At 40.8% G+C, this 18,134-nt stretch overlaps 1 protein-coding gene across 1 annotated transcript in view; it reads left to right on the top strand.

Annotated features, from left to right (window-relative positions):
• syne2b (spectrin repeat containing, nuclear envelope 2b) overlaps positions 1 to 18,134 on the top strand; it is a 164,918-nt gene that overhangs the window by 9,865 nt on the left and 136,919 nt on the right. The window contains exon 3 of the mRNA XM_083924627.1: positions 8,535 to 8,596. Coding sequence (XP_083780753.1) covers positions 8,535 to 8,596 — 62 coding nt within the window. The remainder of the gene's footprint in view (positions 1 to 8,534; positions 8,597 to 18,134) is intronic.

The raw sequence follows: 18,134 nt of genomic DNA, 5'->3' as shown, positions 1-18,134 counted from the left end.
TGATAATAAATAATAATAATTAAAATAATTAGATACTTTAAAGTATATAAGACTTGTATTAGGGGAAGAAAACATCATCTTAAAAGGGGAGGACAAATCTTTATTTGTAACCTAATAAATGCTATTCACCATGAAATATGTGTTCTGCAGAAAACATCTTGTGTGTTTTTGAACCCTCTAATGTAGCACAAGTAGACTTTATATTTCACTTTGGCTTTTGTTTTCCATCAGATCCTTGTTATGATCTTGACATATACGACCTCACTCATGTGCATGTGTAGGGTTAGGGTTAGGTAAGGTGATATATCCAAATGTTCACAGCATTTGACATTTGAATTTGCCCTACATTTTCCAGCTTATGTATCATAAATTACCCAGCAGGCAGCAGGAGAACTAGCTTGTTGCAGGTCGTGTTTCAGCAGGCCTGAATCTTCTGTGAATCAGATTGAAAAGAGGCGGAGTCCAGCTGATCTCACCTGCTTCCCTGCAGGCTGGAAATGTAGACTGTTAGCTCTTTGGACAGGAACTTTTCCTAAACTAATTTCATGTGTTTTTCCTTCATATCTCTTCTCCTGAAATCATGGATCGGCAGCGTTTAGAGTCAATGTGGTAAACCGTATGTTTACCAGATAGAGACGTTTTACATTGATATGCACCAGAGTTTGCTGACCTGGAAACATTCCCTGCTGAATCAGCATGAGTGATCCCATCATGGGTGAGTTTTTTTTATTTGACTCAATGGTACAGGCTTATTGGTACAAAACCGAGCTAACTGGGTAGAACTTTTTTCAAAGGCACACTACTATAATGGAAATTGTTAGGCATATTATCAGCATATGAAAATGTACCTCTGGTGGACTTCTGCAGTATAACAGTAGCTATACAGTTATACACAACAATTAAGTGGTGGCAACATATGTTATTCAAATGGAGCTATTTATCTAGAATGAAGAGATTTTGGTTCATCATACGCTAAAAAATAGTTTCTGCTCAGAAGCACGACATATCCATTTGGCTTGTAAATTTTATCAGCAAATAAATCTGAAGTCAAATACAGGCTTCTTTCTCTTTCAAAGTAAAGTTTGTTCTTAGGGCCAGGATAGGTTTGAATCTGATAAGAAGAACATATTTGTCCAACCAAGTCACACATGTATACACTACTTTAATCACCTATGTTAGTTTAGGGAATATACTGTTCATGTCAATTTGTAGGAATGTATAAATTAATGTATTTTTACAACGGCCAGTGTAGCAACACAAGTTACAGTGAAAGGTAATTGAAACACAAAATGAGAGCTTGGCTCCGGTCCAGACGCTGTAACTTTTATCAGTTATGTGTAAAATAATTATGGGAGTATTGCCCTGGAGGCCAAGCTCTGCTGTGACATTAAAGAGAAGAAAATAACAGCCTCCTGTACAGAACATATGGTTATGAATCACTTTGGTAAAATGAATCAGCCACTCGTCAGATACTTCTGGGACTGTTAACTGCTAAAGTTTCTTCTTTTTCACAGTGGTCCTTTTCTAAAAGTAATTTTAAGGCTTTGCAGTTCTTATTAGCTATCCTGGAAATATGCTAGCAGGCAAATTTAGTATAAGTATCCCGTTCAATGGTGAGGAACTTCTTCTGCATCACTTAGCACATCCTGATGAGGAACATCACTGCCTGCTACGGAAACAACACCAAACAGGACTGCAAGGCACTGCAAACATACAATAGACTGTGCCCTTCCCTGCCTAAAGGAGATTTACAACAGGCACTACAAGAATAATGCTAGGAGAATCATTAAACCGTGTAACAGCCTTTTCTTCTGGAGAGAAGCTACTGGATACTGTTTGTACAGACTTTGGTCATTTGTTGGCGGTTTTGTTGTTGTTGCCACAAAGATCAACAGAAGACGCAAGATTAGCTTGCTAACTCACTCACACGTATTAGTTGAGGTGAAGTCACATCAGTTATCTGTTGAAAGCAACCAAAGAAAGAAACCAACAAAGTCATCATCTTCCCACAGCTTAGTTGGCCCAATAGAAACTCCTACCAGAAGGCACTGTACACCACATCACCTGAAAGCCACTTAGTTATCAATGTTTTTTTTAATGGTAAGACAAGTTTATTTACATGTCACAGCAGGAAAATTCAACATGACCAGGATCCTGAAATGAAAGGCCAACCACCAATGAGATTACCTGTGATAGTAATGGATGCAGTACAAGAAGATACCTTTGATTAACGGAAAGCAACATCAAAGGTGTTAGACTTTGTAAGGATGGTTTCACATCTGTAGTCTGGTCACCTTTGGTCCCAACAAAGAGGAAAGAGCTGATACATTGTTGAATTTTAGTTCTGGTCCGGCTCCTGTTCACTATGATTTTTGACAAAGGAACCAAGAAGAGTACACATTAACTTATCCACACTGACATGTAACTTGTTGTTTGGACAGTTTTGGCGACTGTCTCTCTCCATCATCAGGACCCACACGGGAAAATCAATCTCTGGTTACTGACAGTCGTTAATGCAGCACTTTAATGCTTCTGATGTGCACATGTATGTTTTTTGGTGTCACAAAGAGCTCACAAAAAATAACTTGATTACAAGCATTTTTGGTATTATTAGACTGCAAATTTCTTAATAATGGTGGAAAGGTATAGACAGGACTCAAGGAAGTGTACTGTGCGAGGCTACTATACACTTTTACTGCTGATGACCACAAATTATACTTTTACATCCAGAACCCGATCATTGATCTTTATTGAGGTGGGAGTTCTTCTTTAAATTGTCATTATTTATGTTTACAAATAATTATGTTATTGGAATAGCAGGGATTCAGCTCCGCAGCTTCTACAGTGACTAAAATGGAAGTACTCTGGAAGTGACTGTGTCCCGATTGGGTTTGTTTAAAATAATTCTCCTGGAGAACTCACAAGTGTGTCACAGCTCTCCAGTTCCTTCATCCTCTTGACTTACCAGCCATGAACTCAAGAAAACTTGTTCATCATTTTTCTGTGTTAGTTCTTAGTGATTAGTGCTCAGCAGTGCATCTCTCTAGATGTTAAAACAACTAACAGGGTCATGTTGCCAAAGATAACCCAACCACTTCCCCTTATCTTTGTTCAATGATACCACATCAATTATAATTAGATCTGAGTCATCATGGGGGGTCCCTATGATTAAGATTAGACCTACAAGTGAATTAAAGCCAAAGGTGGCCTGCTGTTAAACATATTAAAACAGAAATAGTCTGTAAACTGTTTGATAATGCACCTCATAGGACCAGGCAGCCTGAAAGAGGGCTGGAGCACAGCATGGACGAGAAAGGACTACGGACAGAGTTAACTGAGAATCTAGTAGATCAAAATTTAGCTGGACCTTATTGAATATTGTTTATTAGTTTTCAAGATCTAAATTATGAATGAATGATGAAAATATCGAAATTATGAGGCGATTTGGAAAAGTGTGGTAGAAACTGTTTTTACAGACTCTAGACATCTGCGACAGGCTAATTAAAGCCACTAAATTGGCTCAATATAATGTGAAGTTAAAGAAGAATCTTTTTGAGGATAAATACTATTTTTGAGATGCTGTTTGCAGTTTTCAATCTGAGAATAACTGTCAAACTGGAAGTTTAGAAAAGCTCTGAGTGAGATGTTTTTGAGTCAGTAAATTGATTGTTTTGAGGACAATGGAGAATGAAGACTGGATTATATGTGAGACTCTTCATACTGTCCGTGACCTGAATGACTTTATTGAGCTGTACAATGGTGAGTGCTGGACAATTAACTGAACAGAGCTGTTATTATTACGTATGCAAGTTTTTAGGTTGTCTGATTGCTTAAATCTCTCTGTAGCCCATCTCAGATACTTGTTATCCAATTTTTAACTATGCAATTTCTGAATACACATATGTAGGATAAGAAGAGAGATCTACACATATTAAAATGAATCACCTTGTGAAGTATTAATTAGGCTAATTAATTATTCCTCGTTAAAACGGGGGAACCACCACCGTATAGACAGGTAATGTGGAATAAGCCTGATGGAAACCTAGTCACCTGCAAGAATTAATAAAATACTTTTCTATCAGTTTATCTTATCAATTAATTGAATCAATTCATTTCTATCAATCAATTTCTATCAATCTCAATCTGAAAACAGTGACCTCAAAACTTTGCAAAACAGTATGAAAGCTCACACACAACAGCTGGGGTTTGGGGGGTTTTACTATAAAATATGAATATATTTATATACATAATATACATGATAGTCTATAACCTGAAATGACACACATGAGAATAACAGAAAATGAATGTGCATGGTAAAAGCTATGATATGGAAATGCAATTTCTAATCATACCTTTACGGAAATTAAAGTTTAATATAAAAAAGCCAGTGGTCACCAGATCTGCTCATTAAAGTACCAACAACGTCATCTCACCAACCCAGCTTTGTAGAAGGGGGATCCAAGGCTGTCCAACAGGGCGGAATGGGACAGCCTCTCGATAGGGGACGCTTCACCGTGGCAACAGATATTCAGCATCAAGGGTCACTTTCGTTCTGAACCCTAAATCTTCAGCTTTAAGCCAAAAGGAATCTTTCTAGATGCTTCAGCTTCAAAAGCTTTGAGTAAGGTGAATGAGAGAGTCAGTTGGTCACTTTCAAGCTCCTGGTGAAAACTGGATTTTGATATGAACTTAAAGGGTAACTTTGCGCTGTTGACTTATCTCGCCGCAATAAAAATAAGCTTATTCTCAAAAACACGAGCACTAACTTAAAAAGATGTTTGACTAATTAGTACAATATTATGAATCAAATAAAACACTGAATTTCATTGAAACAAAGTCAGAAAGTTACTAAAAAATAAAGACAAAAATAAACTAAATAGATGTTACAAAATAAGACAATAGACAACGTACCATAGAAAGGAACAAGACAATACTAGGACAAAAGAAGACAAAAGACTGAGAAGAAGTGAGAAGTCTGAGGATATCATCTGAGGGAATCTTCTAGAAATCTGAGGAGACAGCTTGGGTCTACTATCTTTAAGTCCAGTTCTAAAGTCGGGCCTGGATAATGAGCTGCATTAATTTTCCGGCATAAAGTGGGGGGAAGACCCTCTTTCCTTTGTCCCCAATGACAAGATATCAGTTTTCATATGAATATACAAATCAGGCCAAGTGTATGAATTTAACAGTGAATACACACACATTAACACATAATGTGAACGTTCCTCTTATTTAATAATCCTGTAGAAGTGTCAGTGACACAATAACATCAGATAATAACATTTTCATATGTTAAAATAAGCATTCTATGATGGTAGTTGATAATGTGTTAAAATAAGATCCTTTTCGACTGGAGAAGTTTCGTTACTACTTAATACTGTACTAATTTTGGTCCTTACCTCAAGGGTATGGAGTACTGATACCCAGCCCTATACATGCATTAGTAGTATATTTAAACCTGTGGTTCTTAACCTCGATCGAACCCTAAGGGTTCGGTGAGTCGGTCTCAGGGGTTCGGCAGAGCCTCCGCCGCAGAGGTCAAGACACACCCGACTCATCGTGTCAATTCGTGATGACACGCCCCGCTTGGCCATCACTGGCTGCAGATCATAACGTTACATTGCTTGGCCAATCAGTGCTGCGGGGAATTTAGTGCGCTCAGTAGTCAACGTGTGACTGTCGTGGTAGTACGTCGTGTGATTTCTTTCTTGATATTTTAATCCATACTAACTATGTCGAGCAAAAAAAAGAAAGTGGTCGGAAGCATATGTACAACATGGATTCACATGTATCACGGAACGTAATGGGACCCAGCGACCTATCTGCATGATTTGCAATGCCAAGTTGAGCAACTCTAGTCTCGCACCGGCAAAACTAAAAGAACACTTCTTGAAGCTCCATGGAGATGGGGAATACAAGAACACAACGCTTGCTGAATTCAAGGTGAAGAGAGCCAGATTCGATGAAGAGGCCACTCTGTCTGCTTTTGGATTTGTACCCATTAACAAACTGTTCCTCACAGCATCGTACGAAGTTGCTTACCTGATCGCAAAGCAGGGCAAGCCACACAACATTGGTGAAACACTCATAAAACCAGCTGCGTTAAAGATGGCGAATCTGATACTTTGAACAGCGGCCGAAGGTAAATTATCCCAAATTCCTCTTTCAAATGACACCATCAGCGAAAGAATAGAGTATATGAGTAAAGACATCTTGGCTCAAGTAGTCGCAGATCTGATTTCAAGCCCGGCAAAATTCAGCCTTCAACTCGACGAGTCCACAGACGTTTCTAATCTAAGCCAGCTTGCTGTTTTTGTACGCTATGTGAAAGACGACATGATAAAAGAAGAATTTTTATTTTGTAAGCCTCTTACAACAACAACTAAGGCAGCCGATGTGAAGAAGCTTGTGGATAACTTCTTCAGAGACAACAATCTTTCCTGGGATATGGTTTCTGCAGTTTGTACGGACAGAGCTCCAGTCACGCTGGGAAGAAAGTCTGGTTTTGGCTCGCTAGTAAAAGCCGATGCACCACACATCATTGTTACGCATTGTATTCTGCACAGGCATGCGTTGGCAACAAAAACCTTGCCTCCAAAAATGGCAGAAGTATTAAAAACTGTAGTGGAATGTGTGAACTATGTGCGAAATAGTGCTCTGAGGCACCGCATCTTCAGTGAGCTGTGTAAAGAAATGGGTCTGAATTTGAGGTACTTCTGTACCATTCTAATGTTCGGTGGTTATCCCGGGGACAGGTGCTGAATCGTGTTTCTGCCATGCGTGTGGAATTAGCCCTGTTTTTGCAAGAGCACCAACATTGTCATGCAGATTGCTTCAAAAATTCTGAGTTCATTCTCATTTTAGCATACATTGCTGATATATTCGCAGCTCTCAATCATCTCAATCAGCAGATGCAGGGTGGTGGAGTCAACATCATGGAAGCGGAAGAAAACCTGAAGGTTTTTTTAAAAAAAAGCTACCGTTATGGAAACGAGGCATAGAGAACAATAACTTCGTAAACTTTCCCCTTCTGGACGACTGTGTAAGTAAGATCAAAGATGTGTCTGGAATCAGAGACATTTCTGTACCCATCGAACTGAAGCAAACAATTGCTACGCACTTAGATGAGCTTGCAAAGTCTCTCGACGGATACTTCCCTACAAGAGAGTCATATCCAGCATGGGTGGAACAGCCGTTCACATTTGCTGTTGCGACAGCAGATGTCAATGATGAATACCTCGAAGAAATCATTGAAATTCAGCAGAGCCAGGTTCAACAGCAACTCTTCAGAATAACAACGCTCTCAACTTTTTGGCTTCAACAAATGGAAAAGTATCCAGTTATTGCTAAGAAAGCCCTGGAATTTTTTATACCATTTGTTACAACATATCTTTGCGAGCAATCCTTTTCGAGGATGCTGGACATAAAAACGAAGAAAAGGAACAGACTTTGCTGTGAGAATGACATGAGAGTGGCACTTGCCAAGGTGAAGCCATGCATATCTGAACTGGTCTACACTGTGTTGGTTTTGTTCTTGGAACAAGGTGATATTCATGCACGGTTCATTTTGTGCACCAGTAAAAAAACATATACCTATGTCTTGAATTTGAAAAAAATCACATTTTATTTTTCACTAAAGAAGGGTTCGATGAATGCGCATATGAAACTGGTGGGGTTTGGTACCTCCAAAAAGGTTAAGAACCACTGATTTAAACGCATATCAATACAGAGGTAGAATGAAATGTGAAATGTCTCATCCCAATACATGTACTTGCAGGGACGTTGGAGTCAGTATGTGTGCAGCTCCTATGTTAAACTGGATTCCAGTCAAAGCTACTTTTTGAAAGTACCAACACTGGATATAAAGCTGGAGATTAATTCAGTTTACAGGCTTGCAGCTCTGTTTGTGCTGAATTATTTTCTGTGGCTTTTATTATTGCACTGATGTTTTCTGCTTGTTCAGGCAACACACAGACCAAATACCTGTGTTTGTGATTACCCTCATGCCCACAGATTTTCTGTGAAGTGATTGGCCCAACCTGTGGGTGTTAGCTACAGTAATAAGCTGCTTTTAAAAGGCACATTTATTATAGCTGCAAACACCAGGCTAATTTCACAATGGGTGTATCAACCTCTTTGACTGATTAATGTAAAAATGAATTACACACTGACATAGAGGGTAGAGAATGCTGCTGTCTGGTTTGGGTTAGTTAGTTCATTTTCACAAAGTCCATTCCTGTCACTTTTCTGGAGAGGACAGTGTTCAATCTACTTCAGTCTCATTGAGCCTGCAGGCAAGGCTCAATGAGACTCTCGTCAGTGACATTTGCAGCACACACATCGTTGCTAATAATATTAGAAATCTAGGAAGTTGAGACTGCAGTTGCACCCAGTATAAATAGTTTACGTAAAGCATTGTGACCTTAATGCCTATGATCTAAATTTGCACTACCTGTATGATTGAGTGCTTTGATGTGATGATATAAATAAAACTTGACATTTTGTGTGTATGTGTGTGTTTTCTTCCCCAACAGTGGAACAAGAACAGATTCAGAAGAAGACCTTCACCAACTGGGTCAACGCTCAGTTGTCAAAGGTGAGCCATGTCTCTAAACTCTGTCCAGTCCGAAAGCTTTGTAGAGAATTAGCAAACTTTCTTTTTATCAGATGAAACCAGCAGCTCTACAGCTCGCTCTGTTGTTAGCTCCACTAACAATTCCACACCTTTGAGTCCTAGGAGGCTGGAATTTGGCATGGAGGTCAAGTGTTTGTAAGGGTTGTGTGTGTGTGAATGCATGCATGGATGCATGTGCATACCTTGTTGCAGCTACTGTAAAGAAAATGTATGCTTTTACTGGCCCTTTTATATTTGCAGCTTAGCTTTTTTTAATCTTTAGTGTTATGTTATGTTATGTTATGTTATGTTATGTTACAGCGTCCAGCTTGTTTTAGCGATATTTCCTACATTACTGTGGAAATGACTTTGTTTGCCCTCAGGGAAAAACATTTTTTATTCATTCATAGCATTGTAATTTATACACGGTAATTTCCACTCACTTAGCTGAGCTGATGCAGCCGAAAACAAAGTGCAGGTTGGAACATGTGAGGGCTTAAGTTGAGTTGCTCGGCTGCTGAGGCGGACTCCAGATCATGGAGGGCTGTCCTTCAGTGCTGATTGGACCCAGTGTACTACCTCATCCTCATCCTCTGGAAAGACAGCAGAGCACTGGGTTGCGACAGGGCGGGGTGGAAAGTATTCTTCAACATTAGTCTTGCCAGGTTGAATTGTAGCTGAAAGTCATACTGCTGCAGGCGGTCTGACCATCTGTAGAGGTAAAGGGGCCTATGTCCTCCACCTGAAGTGGACATCAGGGCTGTCAGGGCCTGGTGGTCCATCTGTAGGGTAAAAGACTGTCCATACAGGAGTTTAGGTCCAGGTAGCATCCTGGCTGTCGTATCCGAGTGAAAAGGGGAGATACCATCTGTGGACACATCGACCCCGACAAAATCAATGGCCGATGCGGAGTACATAAATTTCCCAGTGTTTAAGTTGACATGGTGGTGGCTGAGGGAGTCAAAAACCCATTCTAGGCGAGTGTCAACATCGGTCCGTGTACCAAAATGTCGTCCAAATAGGCCTGTTACCAGGGCAGCTGGCGAGGATTGTGAACATGATCTTCTGAAGGCAGGATGGCCCTGAACTGAGCCAAAAAGCCATCCTCATATAGCTGTACAGGCCAGTATGGGTTAGGGTGAGGGTTAGGGTTAGGAACATGTGAGGGCTTAAGTTGAGGCATTACTAGTAGGGATGTCCGATAATATCGGCCCACCGATATTATCGGCCGATATTGAGTCAAAAATGTAATATCGGGAATTATCGGTATCGGGTTTTTACAACCGATGTTGTTCTGTAGGCTTCAGTTTTTCCGAGTGTACCTGAATGCAACACGGGCCGTTTACAGGCGCGTGCTTGATGACGTATAACAACAACAACACGCTTCACTCGTAGGTTGCTAACCGTGGCTAACAAGCTTCAGCTCTCCCGGTGCATGAGATGTCCGAGGTTTGGAAGTATTTCCAAGTGTCATCTACTAACAGTATATGTGCGCTTTGCAATGACTGCAAGGCGTTAGTTATGAGAGGAGGAAACAAGGCGTCTTCCTTTAAAACATCAAATTTGATCATCCACCTCCAGAAGAATAATGCGGAGTTAAACGCTACATCTGTGCAGCACAGTGATGAAAAGAAGCAACAGTCGACACCGAGAAAAAAACTTTTTCTATCGTTCAAGATGCCGGATTCACCAAACGTGTGGAGTTCCTCGAGCCCCGTTATGTCTGTATAACGCCCAGTCAGAGTGTTTCTCAGACCAGTGCTTACCTGAATTGCACAGCATTGTTTACTGTCACGTCGAGAAGGTAATTTCTGGTGCTGTATCCGTTAGATCCACTACAGGTTAGCATGTTGAGCTTGACTGCTAATTTATTGATTGTATTATTTGCCAAGTTACGGCTCAGTCGTTACTCAGTCTGGAAAAAGAAAACTAAGTTTGTTTACTACTCTGGACTGAAGCTATGCATCGTCCTTGTTGTGATGTTGTCTGTATTGTGTTTGAGGCAAAATATTCTCTCTAAAAACACAAACAAATAAATGAATGGCACTTTTTTCAATAACTTATTTTGTACGGATTGTGTTTACAATTTGAAAAGCCGTGTTGCATTTATATATGCATCCAGTGGGGCATCACAATAGAATTAGGCATAATGTGTTAATTCCATAATGGGTGATATGTGATGAATTTTGGTGTAAAAAGGCTGCATATATCGGTATCGGGTGATATCGGTATCGGAAATTAAGGGTTGGACAATATCGGAATATCGGATATCGGCAGAAAAGCCAATATCGAGCATCCCTAATTACTAGCTATACTTATGTAATTATATATTATATATATTATCATATTCCCTTAATATAATAATAGTTCATTTAAATAATCTGTCATTAAATAAGCCTCTCTCAGTAAATATGTTTGTACAACAGGGAAATTCCAGTCACCAATATTATATTATGTACTGTATATAGATACAGAATATGTCATGAGTAAGACCTTTAAAAGTATGTTTACAATCAGTACTTTTTGTTTGTAAAATAACCGTTTAAATTCAAAAGGCTTTTATATATAGTTTGAAATATAGGATAGTTCTGATACCGATCGGCGAGTGCACAAGATATGCACTGATCCAATACTGTGCTAAGAAAAATACTTAAAAGTTTTTTATTCATGTTATTTTTCATAATAAGCAAAAGTTTTATGGTATTAATTATCTGTATGTATAACCTGATGATATGATAATTAATACCATAAAACACCTGAGCCAGGGCGACATGGTGGTGTGGTGGTCAGCACTTTCGCCTCACAACAAGAGGGTGTTCTCTCCGTGTCTTCGTGGGTTTTCTCCGGGTTCTCCGGTTTCCTTCCACAATCCAAAGACATGCACATGTTAGGTTAATTGATGACTCTAAAACTGCCCATAGGTGTGAATGTTTGTCTGTCTCTGTTCGTCTCTATGTACCCTGCGATAGACTTGCGCCCTGTCAAGGGTGTAGCCCGCCTCACGCCCGATGTCAGCTGGGATCGGCTCCAGCCCCCCTGCGAGCCCGACAGGGACAAGGGGTTGAAGATTAATGAATGAATGAATGAATAACCTGAGCCAGGCCATATAACAATGATAGCAATTGTTTCTCACGTCCATACAGGGTTTTTAGAATACTGCTGTTAAAAAATTATATATATATATACCCGTATATGTACTGTGGGTACTCGGTATCGCGTTCAGGTATCGGTGACATTTGATTTTGTGTTGCCTCCCTCTCAAATACTTATCATCCGTTCTAAGGACACCATCCACTGTGTTGTGTCAGCTGACAGTGTACATTCTTCTGAAAGACCTCAAGCAGCATTGGAAACCAAAACAAATCTATGAGTCTCTGATGATTATCATCAAACCTCATAAAACAAGGCATCATCCTTTTTATATCCATATTATTGCTTTTCCCAGTCAGCAGCTTGGGTTCACAAGAAATCCAACAAGGCCTGAATTTGGAGATTTGAAGACCGCACACATCACTGTCACACACACACACACAAACACACAAACACTGGGGGCATTTTTCTGTACGTCAGCAACATTTATTTATTAATTTTTCAGAACAAGGTTGATTTTCCTGCTTTTTTTTTTTCCACAAATAAAGAGGATTATAAAACAACAACATGGAGGCTCCAAGAAAGCAAATGTTACTCCTTTCAACCTTTCTCACGGCAGCACAAACCATATCCAGTCCTTCCATTCTTACCTTTCACATTATAAGCCCAAGATATATACCTCGCATAGTTTTAATGTGAAATGTTCGAAGGTGAGTATTTTCACTTTTTTGGTTGTTTATTGGTTACTCTAGTCAAGGACACTCTGTTCAGACCAATTTTTTTGTTACATTTTTTGGGTATTTGTAAAACTATATATTTTTGGAATCCTTACAGACCGAAGAATCAGAAAATCTTTGCTTGACAATTTTTACAAGTCATTACTGCAGTACATTTGGGTGTACTTTTACAGTAAAAAACGCCATAGGCTAATTTGCTGTCATCTTGCCTTAGAATTAATTAAAGTAGATCTGAGGCTACACAACATTTTTAGATAGTTCAAAGGGTCCTTACTGCAAATCCACGGTATAGGATTTAAATCTGGTCCCCAGTTTCTCAGAATTTTCATTAAAAAATGGATGCCTTTCTCTCAGGCGAGAAAATACTGGTAGATTAACTAATTAAGGTTTTTAGCAGCCGGTACAGCTTGGGCGAGAGGGGCCACAATGGGATCCGGCACATGAGGAGCCGGCCCAGTCATTGGGTTGCCCTGCTCCAGGTGATGGTGCTGAAGAGGGGAAGGCACTCTGCGCAGGCAGTTGACCACTGCAGCAGAGGTAACCGTACCCATGGGAACCACCTCAGGCCACTTGGAGTGCAGGTTGTAGACCACCACAAGGAACCTTTGGCAGTGTGGCATGTTGGACAGTTCTTCACAGATATTAAGCTGCAGGTGGTCCCATTTTGCAGACAGCTAGTCTACTGGCTGTAGTGGAGGTAAAGTGGGTGGCCCAGTCTTCCCACTGGTGAGGCACTCTGCACAGGAGCAAATAAGTCCCTCTAGGTCACGGTCAATGGCAGGCCACAACACAGTGTCACAGCACCTTTGCATGGCTTTGACGATGCCGAGGTGTCCCTGATGTACCATTTGCAAGACACACCCTCTGAGGGCCACTGGGATGACAGCACAGAGGCCATGGGCGATGCAGGCCTCACCGAAGCATGACAGTTCACGTCTCACTCGATAGTATGGCTCCATTTCTGGTGGGATGCAGGCAGGCCAACCATGTCTGATGTAGTCACGAAGCATCCTGAAGATGGGCTCGGCTGCTGAGGCGGACTCCAGATCATGGAGGGCTGTCCTTCAGTGCTGATTGGACCCAGTGTACTACCTCATCCTCATCCTCTGGAAAGACAGCAGAGCACTGGGTTGGGACAGGGCGGGGTGGAAAGTATTCTACAACATTAGTCTTGCCAGGCTTGAATTATAGCTGAAAGTCATAGTGCTGCAGGCGGTCTGACCATCTGTAGAGGCCAAAAAGCCATCCTCATATAGCGGTACAGGCCAGTATGGGTGATAAAAGCCGTCATGTTCAGACTCTCCAGGTGTAGAGGAAATTGTAGGTAGCCCTGACATGATTACAACTTAGAAAAGACCCTGTAGCCGTAGAAGTTGGTTGTGAGGTGGTAAGTTCTTCTGTCATTGGGAGAGGCACTACTGCCTTGTTGACCTGACGAAGGTTGACGCAGACTCTCAGTCCACCTGACTTCTTCCTGGCAATGACGAGGTTAGACACTCAAGGAGAGGCATCAATGGGCTCTATTATTTCATCAGCCTGGAGGCTTGGAGCTCCTGTGTAACGCTGTCCCACAGAGCCAGGGGAACATGTTGAAGGGGCTGGGCCACGGGAGGTACGCTGTGGTCCAGGAGCTGTCTGTGTGTGAATGAGGTGAGACACCCAAGGCCATTGAACAGGCCAGCTTTGTTGCCAAGGGGAACCCACTTGTAGTATTTGTGTTCTGTTGTTGTCCTGTAGGGTAAAGCCAAGGCTGAGAAAGAGGAGAGGCCCATAAAGTTCTCATCGAGGCGCAAAATGTAGAATGGGAAGCGGCCCACAGTTATAGAGGCGTAGCGAGCTGGGAGGTAAAGTAGGCCGACAACGTCGATTTTGCTGCGGCCGTCGCCACAGAGAGCAGTGAATGGGGGCTGCAGCTGTCTGTTTGGGAAGAGAAGGTTACAGTTGTCAACATTAAGCACTGACACTATGGCCCCAGTGTTGAGAGGGACACAGCAGCCATCCAGGTATATAGGGTACCTGGAAAAGATCACTGGGTGGGGATCTATGGTGTTCAATGGCACCACCGGGTCACGTGACTGATCAAAGTAGTCAGCTGGAGCACACCGGCACCATTTAGCAAAGTGGTTAGGTTTCTGACAGCGTCTGCATGTTTGTTCCCTAGCAGGGCAGTCATGAGCCCTAGTGGCATGATGGGTGGAGCAACAATTCCCACATTGTCTCTGTTGGCGTGTTTGCTTGGGGTGCGCGACCTGTATAGCGGCAGGGCTGGCCCGGTTGTCTGAACTGTTGCAAGCTGTTGCACTGGCTGTTGCACTGGCTGTTCCATAACGGCAGTATGAGACTTGCTTTCTGCTATTTTAGCAGCACATTGAATTGCCGCCTCCACTTGTAAGTAACAACTCCTCCTGTACTCTGGGATTAGTTGTTTTTTCAATGAGCTGATCTCAAATGAGTTCATCCCTCATGACATCTTTGTCTGAACTCCAGCGACCGAAAGAGGGTTCACAAAATGTGCATTCAAAGCCCTAATGATAGCATTGTAGGTGTCCAGAGTCCCATCGAGCGTGTTGAAAATCCTGTTACCCTCCACTCCCAGCAAGAGCGGTAGGATAGCGTCCTTCCTTGCGCTAAAAGGTACAGTTCAAAGGATGTGTTTATGTGTGTGTGGTGGTGGGGGTGGGGGGGGTCTACAATAGGAAAAGAATCAAAGGAAAACACACAAAAATATAAAGATGTCCTCCAGTGAGGGGAGTGGTGGGTAAAAAACAGTAAGGCAGCTATTTGGCATTAAAAGATATACAAATAAAACAAATATGGGTCAATGACATCTAAATCTAATTGACATAATTTTTCGGCATTCCAACTTGACAATTTGACTACTGGAAATCGAATTCTAGATAATCCTGGAGATGTGAGGTTGAGAAATTAATATTAAAAAGACGGCCATTTTGAAAATCCAAGATGATCTTGGACAATGACAATTGTCAATCCAAATTTTCCTGATTCTTCATACTCTAAGGTTTCCAAAAATATATAGTTTTCATAAACCCCCCAAAAATGGAACGAAATTACACAAGGAAACTGACTACTCCCGCTGTGTGTAAAGGCCTTACCACCTAACATGAGTCAACAGCAGACTGTCGGCTCTCTTTCTGCCTCATGTTGGAGGTCAGCTGTGAGTGGGGAGGTGGGGGACCATGTACATAAATAGAGCACAGAGGAACAAGGTTCACAGCACACAGACGGACAGCGACAGATGGCCACCCCCCCTTCCAACCACCGACACCCACCAAGCACACACCCTCATATCCACTCGCCAGACATCCACCCAGCTCTGGCTCAGTGTTGACCTCAGTGGTGACTCTGCCAATGAACTGAATGGTGGAGATAATTGTTAATCCTTTGTTTGGTTGTTCACATTAGATCTGACAATGCAACAGTACCTTGTGTCACATGTGAATAGTTTTCTTTCCATTTTGGAAACTCCTTCAGTGGTTGACATTTAACAGGCAGTTTCAGTAAGCAAAGGCTTTTTAGTGGTTTAGGAAATCTGATTATAAATTATTCTCTCCTGACTAAATGAGACTGAGATGAGAATTGTTTTTGGCATTTATAGGCTACTCTGGGACTGTTTTCTGCCGTTTACTTGTTTTATTTCAATGCCTTGTCTTATCGTCTCAGATCTTATCTTGTCCTGTCTTATCGTCTCATATCTTATCTTTTCTTATCTTCGGAGGATTATACTTTTTTTCTCTGTCTTCTTAATGTATCTCTTGGTTGTTCGTTGAACTCATTCTGACACAATGTAAAATGGTCGAGGGTCGGCTTGATCCGTTAATATTTACTTTAATGACAGCGCAAATATCTAAACAAACCGGCATAAGAAAAGCATCTTCCATCACCCAGGCAACAATACATCAACTGCTTTGCATTCCAACGTTATTAGTTCATAACACAAACTATGTATGACAGTCTTGTCTTGTCTTATCTTGTCTAATCCTGTTATGTCCTGTCTAATCGTATCTTGTCTTGTCTTGTCTTGTCTAATCATGTCTTGTCTTGTCTAATCGTGTCTTTTCTTGTCTTGTCTTGTCTAATTATGTCTTGTCTTGTCTAAACGTGTCTTTTCTTGTCTAATCGTGTCTTTTCTTGTGTTATTGTGTCTTATCGTGTCATATCTTATCTTGTCTTGTCTAATCGTGTCTTGTCTTGTCTTGTCTAATCATGTCTTGTTTCATGATATCGTTTCATATTTTATCTTGTCTTGTCTTGTTTTATGATATTGTTGCATATTTTATCTGGTCTTGTTTTATGATATCGTTTCATATTTTATCTTGTCTTGTCTTGTTTTATGATATCGTTTCATATTTTATCTTGTCTTGTCTAATCGTGTCTTGTCTTGTCTTATCTTGTCTTGTCATGTCTTATCGTGTCAAACCTGTCTTATCCTGTCTAATTGTGTCTTGTCTTGACTTGTCTAATCGTGCCTTGTCTTGTCTAATCATGTCTTGTCTTATCTAATCATGTCTTGTCTTGTGTTATTGTGTCTTATCGTGTCATATCTTATCTTGTCTTGTCTTGTCTAATCGTGTCTTGTCTTATCGTGTCTTATCTTGTCTTGTTTTATCATATTGTTTCATATCTTGTCTTGTCTAATCGTGTCTTGTCTTGTCTTGTCTCATCGTATCTAGTCTTATCTTGTCTTGTCTAATCGTGTCTTGTCTTATCGTGTATTTTCTTGTCTTGTTTTATCATATCGTTTCATATCTTGTCTTGTCTAATCGGGTCTTGTCTTGTCTTGTCTCATCATATCTAGTCTTATCTTGTCTTGTCTTGTCTTGTCTTGTCTTATCGTGTATTATCTTGTCTTGTCTTGTCTTGTCTTGTCGTGTCTTGTCTTGTCGTGTCTTGTCTTGCCTTATCTTGTCGTGTCTTGTCGTGTCTTGTCTTGTCGTGTCTTATCTTGGTGTGTCTTGTCTTGTCATATCTTATCTTGTCTTGTCTAATCGTGTCTTGTCTTGTCTTATCGTGTCAAACCTGTCTTATCCTGTCTAATCGTGTCTTGTCTTGACTTGTCTAATCGTGCCTTGTCTTGTCTAATCATGTCTTGTCTTATCTAATCATGTCTTGTCTTGTGTTATTGTGTCTTATCGTGTCATATCTTATCTTGTCTTGTCTTGTCTAATCGTGTCTTGTCTTATCGTGTCTTATCTTGTCTTGTTTTATCATATTGTTTCATATCTTGTCTTGTCTAATCGTGTCTTGTCTTGTCTTGTCTCATCGTATCTAGTCTTATCTTGTCTTGTCTAATCGTGTCTTGTCTTATCGTGTATTTTCTTGTCTTGTTTTATCATATCGTTTCATATCTTGTCTTGTCTAATCGGGTCTTGTCTTGTCTTGTCTCATCATATCTAGTCTTATCTTGTCTTGTCTAATCATGTCTTGTCTTATCGTGTATTATCTTGTCTTGTCTTGTCTTGTCTTGTCTTGTCTTGTCTTGTCTTGTCGTGTCTTGTCTTGTCGTGTCTTGTCTTGCCTTATCTTGTCGTGTCTTGTCGTGTCTTGTCTTGTCGTGTCTTATCTTGGTGTGTCTTGTCTTGTCATATCTTATCTTGTCTTGTCTAATCGTGTCTTGTCTTGTCTTATCGTGTCTTGTCTTATCTTGTCTTGTCATGTCTTATCGTGTCAAACCT

This window comes from Echiichthys vipera (assembly GCF_963691815.1).
Source record: "Echiichthys vipera genome assembly, chromosome: 12".
Lineage (NCBI taxonomy): Eukaryota > Metazoa > Chordata > Actinopteri > Perciformes > Trachinidae > Echiichthys > Echiichthys vipera.
Note: the sequence above shows the minus strand (reverse complement) of the source record. Positions and strands in the feature narration are given on the sequence as shown.